The sequence below is a fragment of the Emydura macquarii genome, unplaced genomic scaffold (genome assembly GCF_026122565.2).
Source record: "Emydura macquarii macquarii isolate MOO-44397 ecotype Brisbane River unplaced genomic scaffold, CSIRO-AGI_Emac_v2 contig_1790, whole genome shotgun sequence".
In the NCBI taxonomy this organism is placed as follows: Eukaryota; Metazoa; Chordata; order Testudines; family Chelidae; genus Emydura; species Emydura macquarii.
In genome coordinates, this window is record NW_027131927.1 from 24577708 (window position 1) to 24586160 (window position 8453).

The 8453-nt window shown below is 38.5% G+C and overlaps 1 protein-coding gene across 1 annotated transcript in view; it reads left to right on the forward strand.

The window, feature by feature from the left end:
* The window catches only part of LOC137159023 (E3 ISG15--protein ligase HERC5-like), a 50392-nt gene extending 42176 nt beyond the window's left edge, over nt 1–8216 (forward strand). Inside the window, exons 21-23 of the mRNA XM_067557161.1 lie at nt 682–865; nt 4688–4787; nt 6525–8216. Coding sequence (XP_067413262.1) covers nt 682–865; nt 4688–4787; nt 6525–6739 — 499 coding nt within the window. The 3' untranslated portion in view covers nt 6740–8216. The remainder of the gene's footprint in view (nt 1–681; nt 866–4687; nt 4788–6524) is intronic.
* The last annotated feature ends 237 nt before the right edge of the window (nt 8217–8453 follow it).

The window sequence follows — 8453 nt, forward strand, 5'->3', positions numbered from 1 at the left end:
GCACGGCACGGCACACCTACTCCTCCAGCTCGCACGCTGTCTGTCTGGAGCAGAGGGTTTTTATCAGGCACCTGGCTGGGCCTTAATTGGCTTCAGCGGGTCCTAATTGCCCTCTAATAATTCTGGCTAATCTGCTGGGAACAGAGCCCTGAGCATTCTGGGGTTTACATACCTCCCTTCTATCATTCTCCTACTGCATTCTGGGTCCGGTGGCTCCTCCCCATAGGCTGTGGGAGGGGCCTTAAGCCCCACTTCCCAGTTTGCAAATAGGATCACTCTCCGACTGCCCTCTGCCCTTGCTATGTCACAGTTCATAAATGTGCACACGGTACAAAATAAAAAATACCTACCATGTCTTACTTGAGGGCCCTTGGCTACTACTATAATATAAATAATTAATAAGAATAACCTTATAAAGTATAAATATAGCACAGAAAATGCTTTCATGGTAGTGACTGAATTGACGATCATTTGTAGTGGTCATTCCTGTTTATTTATGTTCATAAGTAATCCTGTTGAACTCAGTGGGATGGCTATTCCTGTACACAAAGTTTCTTGCATGTGTAGGATTAAGGCCACATTCAGGAATGAACTACTGTAGGTTTCCCCTAATTAAAGTTGCCTCTCGCACTGTTTCACTACAAGTAGGAAATCAATAGCATTCACTTGATATCTTTGCAGGAAAGAATACGTCAATGCATATGTGAATTACGTGTTTAATGAATCGGTAAAGAAGCCGTTTAAGGATTTTATGAGAGGGTTTTCAAGAGGCTGTCCAGCTAAAAAGTGGAAGCTCTTCCTTCCTATTGAGTTCCAGACGGTTTTCCGTGGACATATAAAATATGACTGGGAACTGCTGGAAAAGGTAATGCAGTCCAGCAGAGCATGCACATGCTTTACTTGCTGACCATTGGTTCCCTGTACCTTGTTCTTTTGTCGAGCACATACATCGTGAATGAGAGAATAGATGTTTCAGGGGCCTGATAAGAGATGAGGAACCCTTCACTTAGGTTCAGACCAGTGACCCAATTTATTGTCCATAGTAGGGCTAGAAGTCATTTTGGGGTTAAACAGATTGATGATATTCCTTTAAATTTTATTGGATTGTGGTATTTTCTGATGTTTAGTGCTCTGTAGCCAAATAAATGTGATCTGGAGGTCCATGCTACAGAGTACAGCACCTAACACACTTTTGGCACTCAAAGTAAGACAGTAGAAGAGTGGTGTCTTTGCTAACTATGTGTATGTACAGATCTAGCATGGTGGGGCTGCAGTCATGGCAGGGGTGTCTAGGCATTACTGTAATTCAAATATTAATAAAAATTTTCAGAACTGCACCCATTACACTCTTGTTGGAATATGAAAGAGGCCCCTTATGTTTTGCTGGTACCACTTAAAATAAAAAACAACAATAGAAGAATTAGAGATGGGCCTAAAGCAATACCCCAGATTTGCCCTGAGTCTTTCTCTGCCACCCCCTTTAAGCTGTGAAGTGAGCATATTCAAAATCCATATCCGGATCTGAATTTTACTATATTCCCCCCTCTATAGTTGGTTGAGGCAGATCCTTGATTAGAATGCCCTGAACTTCTGTGTTAGTACAAGGAGTTTTAAGAACCTGAATTTGGCATCCGTATGTTTGGGGTGGGGTCAGGAAATCCTATGCAATGAGATGCCCCAAAATGGAGTCCATCACAGCAAATGAGCCCATCATGATAATATTAAAATGTAAAACTAACGTTTGGAGCAGTTTTTTCCATTATATTTTAAAATAAGTATTTAAGCAGCCAGAACTATAGGGACTTAATCTTAGAGCAGCCTTCTGTCCTCAGAATGAAGGATTAGAGCCTTTTATTTGATTTATGAGACAAAGTCTGAAGCCTTACTTCAGGACCAAGTTTTCCTTCAGTTCTACTGTGTAAGTAAGCCCACTGGACTGAATGGGTCCAATTCTCTGTTACCCTGCACCTTGTGTGGCCATTTATACCCATATTAAGTAGATGTAAACACTTCCATTCTGATTTGGTGGCACTTTGTCCCCAGGTTTTACTACATGAGGTGCCAGGCAATGAGGAACTGGACCCACTAAAGTTACTCTAGATTTATACTAACCACTTAGATCAGAATTTAACTTTCTGTTTTCACTCAGACAAAACTCTTATTCAAGTCAATGGAGGATTGCCTGAGTAAAGAGGAGTAGAAACTAAGTAAGAACCTCAGGTTTTATCATACAGTCCTTAAAAACCAAACAAGCAGATTCCATCTACAGGAAACTAAAAGACTCTAATCAAGCAACAGGATTATTTTACATATTTCATAAGTAAATGTATTGCTTTAGATAAATAAACAGATATCAAAGAAAAATAATACAGTGGGGCACTGATTATCCAACATGTCTTGGAATGTATTAGATAACTTTTTATTAAAGAAAGTGGAAAAAGCAACTGAGGGAGAGACTATTCTAGATTTGATACTGACAAACAAGAAGGAACTGATTGAGAATTTAAAAGTGAAAGGCAGAATGAAAGTGATCATGAAATGATGGAGCTTATGATTCTAAGGAATGGCAGAATAAAGATAATGGCAAACTTTAGCAATGGCAGACTTTAAAGAAGGCAGACTTTAGCAAACCCAGAGAATGGGTAGGTAAGATCCCATGGGCCACATGTCTAAGGGAAAAGAGTTCAGGGGAGCTGGCAGTTTTTTTAAAGAGACATCATTAAGGTCATGAGAGCAAATTATCCCAATGCATAAGAAAGATGGGAAGTATAGTAAGAGACCACCAGCCTGGCTTAAGCAGGAAATCGTCAATGACCTGAAACGAGTCATAAAAAAAGTGGAAACTAGGTCAAATTACAAAGGATGATTATAAAAACAACAACAACAACACAAGCATGTAAGGACAAAATTAGAAAGGCCAAGGCAAAAAATGAGATTAAACTAGCTAGAAAGAGAGAGAGAGTAACAAGAAAACATTTTACAAATACAGGAGAAGCAAGAGGAAGACGAAGGAGAGTGTAGGTCTGTTATTCAACTAGAAGAGAAAGACCAAATTGTTAAATGCTTTTTTTGTTTCGGTTTTCACCAAAAAAATTAGCAGTGATTGGACAACTACATCAGTGTAAATGGGGTAGGATATATGGCTAAAATAGAAAAAGAACAAGTTAAGAATTACTTACACAAGTTAGATGTCTTCAGATTGGCAGGGCCTGATGAAATACATACTAAGTTACTTAAGGAACTGGCTGATGATATCTGAGCCATTAGCAATTATCTTTGAGAGCTTGTGGAGGATGGGAGAGATCCCAGATTGGACAAAGGCAAATATAGTACCCATCTATACAAAGAGGAATAAGGACAACCCATAGAATTATAGACTAGTCATCTTAACTTTGGTACCAGGAAAGATAACGGAACAATCAATCAATCAATTTGTAAGCATTTAGAAGAAAATAAAGGTGATAAGTAACAGTCAACATGGATTTATCAAGAATAAATCATGTCAAACCAACCTAATATCCTTCTTTGAAAGGGTAACAAGCTTTGTGTATAGAGGGGAAGCAGTAGATGCAATATATCTCAACTTTAATAAGTCTTTTGATACTCTCTTACATGACCGTCTCATAAACAAATTAGAGAAATATAGACAAACCTATTATAAGGTGGATGCATAACTGGTTGGAAAAGAGTACTCAGAGAGTAGTTATCAATGGTTCACAGTTAAGCTGGAAAGGCATATCGAGTAGGGTCCAGCAAGGATCTGTCCTGGGTCTGGTTCTAATCAATATCTTCATAAATGATTTGGATAATGGCATAGAGAGTACACTTATAAAGTTTGTGGATGATGCCAATCTGGGAGGATTTGCAAATGCTTTGGAGGACAGGATTAGAATTCAAAATGATCTTTTGCAGTAATGGTCTGAAATAAATAGGGTGAAATTCCATAAAGAAAAATGCAAAGTACTCCCCTTAGGAAGGAATAATCAATTGCACAAATATGAAATGGGAAATGACTGCCGAGGAAGGAGAAAAGGATCTGGGGGTTATAGTGGATCACAAACTAAATATGAGTCAACTATGTAATATTGTTTAAAAAAAAGTGATCATCCTGGGCTGTATTAGCAGAAGTGTTGTAAGCAGCACATGAGAAGTAATTCGTCCCCTCTACTCAGCACTGAGAAGGCCTCAATTGGCGTACAGTGTCCACTTCTGAGCACCATACTTCAGGAAAGATGAGGACAAATTGGAGAAAGTCCAGAGGAAAGAAACAAATTGTTAGGAAAGACAGAAAAAATGAGTTTGTTTAATCTGAAGAAGAGAAGACTGAGAGGGGACATAACAGTCTTCAAGTACATAAAAGGTTGTTACAAAGAGAAGGGTAATAAATTGTTCTTCTTAATCACTGAGGACTGGACAAGAAGTAATGAGCTTAAACTGAAGCAGGAGAGAATTAGATTAGACATTAGGAAAAACTTCCTGTCACAGTAGTTAAGCACTGGAACAAATTACCTAGGGAGGTTGTGGAATCTCCATTATTGAAGGATTTTAACAGGTTAGAAAGATACCTGTCAGGGACGGTCTAGATGCTGCTTAGTGCAGGGGACTGGACTAGATGACTTAGTGAGGTGCCATCGGGTCTTACATTTCTAAATTAACTGGGCAGGGCTATTTTTTTTCTCTTTGACAGAATACAACCTACACAGATTATGAAAAGTCTGATCAAACCATCAAGAATTTTTGGGCTGTGTTTCATAAACTCCCAGAAGAAAAGAAGAAGGATTTTCTTGGTAATAAAAGAGGCACTTTAAATAATGCACTAAATATTCTCTCTTTATTTAAAAAAAATGTGGTTTGTAAAATAATTTTGCTCTAAATTGCTTTTTACTGCCTCTGGCCTCATTTTCACCATTTCCATGCTAGAGCTTTCTCTGCCAAAGTTAGTTCTGTTCCTCTAGGTCACTCTCTTGGAGTCTGCTCCATGATTCTGATATTGTAGTTCCTTTATCCCTAACATCTATAGGTAATCTAACTTTATTCCACCAAAGGCTAATATAGAGCCAGTGGAGGTGATGGGTCAGCATGGAGCTGAGGCAGGAGGTATTTGATTAGCTTCTGAGCAATTCCCTCCTGAGAGTATTTGGTTTAACCAAATAGAAGAATATCTACTTCTTAATTCTTCATCAGTGTAACCCCATTGACTTCCATAGGATAGAAATCAAAGAATGTGACACTGGATACTAGTGGAATAATGAGCTACAGCCATGGCAAGAAATCAAGTATTTCTGCTGGAAATATTTTAGAAGTGTGTGTTAGTGGTTAGAGCAGAGGAGCAGGGGTCAAGACTTCTGCCTTTTTCCCCCAGCTCCACCTTTGGGTTGGATTAACTGATTTATTAGGAGAGCTGGTGTGCAGATTTCTGTCAAAATATTTTTTCCAACAGAAAATGCCCTTCCTACAGGCAAAACTTAAATTTTGTGACACTCTTTGATTTTCCAGGAAAATTTAAACAAAATGTTTTGGATCAAGTAGACCCAAATTGAACACACTGATTTTTTTTAAATGAATCAAAATGTTGGCTTCAGGTCAGTTCAGCATTAATCTGTGCTCACCTGAGCAGCCCTAGTGCATTTATGGAAGTTGTAGTTCAGTTGCTTCATGCCCCCATTTTCTTCTATGGACTCACTGGCTGGACTGCATTTCCCATGATGCACCATGGTGGTTCAACCAGAGGGGAGACTGTGATGTATTATGGAAGATGCAATCCAGTCAGGGAGCCCTGTCTATAGAGGAGAATGGGGGCATTAGGCACCAGCACTACAACTCCCATCATGCATTGAGCTCAGGAGGGACAAGATTAATATTGAACCATGTCAAAATGAAACTTTTTAATTTGGTTCACCAAACCAAAATGAAATATTTCAATTTGGAAGTGCTGAATCATCTCTCTCTCCACGGTATTTCAAGACATCTATTGCTATAGTACCTTAGTCAAGGATGATAACTGCAGATAGCATTGGGTATGTCTCCCAAAAGGACGATAGTTTCAGTTTCCCAAAATTCCTTTGTGTCTTTTTGTATTTAATTTTATAAATTTGGAGGTGAAATTCTGGCAGTGTTCAGGAGGAAGGGGCACAAAAGAGATGGCTTGGTCTGGACCTAAGAGGAGTCTTTAATTATGTGTGTGGTCTTTGCTGACACAAGTAGTCCCAGCTTTATCCCAGAAGGTTGCTGGGTGAGGCTCATTGTTTTTAAACACAGAAAGCCTAGCCTAGCCCTTTTAACTTAAAAAAATATTTTTAATTAAAAAAGAAAAGAAAGGATCATGGCTCATTATAAGTCAGCAAGTAAAAGGATTCAAAATATTCAGGAACACTAAGTGCAAAACAAAAAACGCAAAACAAGGAGCTTATATAGCTACCTGTACATTACTTTGTGATTCTCTGCCCCTCTCATATCTCCAATAATATTATCTTTGTGTGTTTTCTGTCTGTATCTTGTTGACTTTTTTTTCCCCTCCCCTTCAGCTTTTCTGACAGGAACTGATCGAATCCCAGCTGATGGGATGAAACATTTTGCATTCACTATCGCAGACTTTAAAAAAGAAGACCCAGACCTTTTCTATCCTATTGCCAGTACCTGCTATCACATCTTGATGCTCCCCAGATACAGCAATGAAGAGGTCCTTCGGGAAAAGTTCCTGAATGCCTTAGAGTTCTATGAAAAATTTAACCTATTATGAATTGTGGCCAAGAGCAATTTAAAAAACATTTGTCATGTCTTACGTGCAATATTCTTGTATTATTAGCTCCTGTGGGAGGAGATGCCACCAAATCCTATCTTTTATTTTTACTGCATCTTAAAAACATTCAGATTCGTTCATCCATTGGGATTGCACTTTGACTGCACCACCTCCTTTGTTAAAGTACCTAACATTGTAGAACATGTTTGTAAAAAGACACTGAGCCAAGTAACCAAATGTAACACTGACAAAATGTATTATTGTTATTGGTGAAATGACTTTTTCCCTGCATAAGCTTTTACAATGGATATAAAATATGTGTATATAGATATATAGAGAGAGATTTTTGTGATATGATAGGTATATATACTACACAGGAATTTCAAAGGGACCTAAGGGATTTAAGCCCAACTCTCCTTGAATTTCATTTGGATTTGCGTGAATGAGTCTCTTAGGTTCCATTGCAAATCCCAGCCTTAATATATATCTAAAGAAAATGTTGTAATTAATTATATAATGGTATATATAATATGTTGGCAATGTATATAATAGGTATATTTCTCCCCATAAACAAGTGATACTGTCTAACTTGAGTGCTACCCAATGAACTGCTGTATTGGGCAAAAGCACCTCTCCAGGTCTTAACTCACATGCATCCTACATTCCCAGCACTTAAAGGAATCTTGCTGCTTCACAGGTATTTATGACTGGAGTTTCCAAGGGAGCCTAAGGGATCTAGATACCCAACTCTCAGTGAATTCTAATGGGAGATGGGCAATTGATTCCTTGTGACCATTTGGAAAGTCTCTAGCTTACCAACACATTCCATGAGCAAGAGGTTAATTGGATGCTGGGAGGGGAAGGAAAGGAGAAATGTTAAAGATGGTGAAGCAGCTGTAACTCTACAGTACTCTTATTTGACATGGACCCAATTACTCAGCAAAATAAGTCACTGTCTTTGCCAGTTATGGAAACCTGTATTGTGCTCACATGGTGCCCTCAAAAAGCAAGTCAACAATCATAATATTAATAAATCATAATTAACACTTCTCCTATAGGTTTCCCAATGCATCCTGTCTTCACTGTGTCTTTTTTGTTTAGTCTGTAAGCTCTTTGGGGGCAGAGACTCTCCATACTTTGTACCATGTATAGCACCAAGCACACTGTCAATGCATTCTTAATAGTAATAATACAAGGGGAGAGGAGGATGAAAATTCCACTGATCAGAAAGATTAATGATGAGTTCCCTAGCCTTAACCATTAACTAAGGTGGCCTGAACCTGCAAATTCTCATACACTTTGCCTTTGTCTTCCCTAAGTAGGAGATCAGTAAGGATCAGGCTCCAACAGGGCAAATATTTTATATTCTGTCAGTCATTCCCAGGTTTTGCGAAAAGCTGTAATTTTAAAGCATTAATGCAAGGGCCTTGCATTACCAACAAGCTGTGAACTTATTATTTTAATGTAGTTTATTAAAGGAGGTATGTGGTTTTCTAAATAAACATATTTCATTTTCAAATGCATGAAGGTTCTTAAAATAAATGTCATTGCTACCATAAGTTAAACTCTTAGGGTCCCGTCCTGCAAACAACTCCATGTGGTTGGATCCCTGCATCTATGAAGGCTCCATAGCAGGCCCTAGGAGCTCCCTGCATTTCGCATGATCAAGGCCTAACACTGATAACATTATGCAAGGTCATAAACGCTGCAGCCT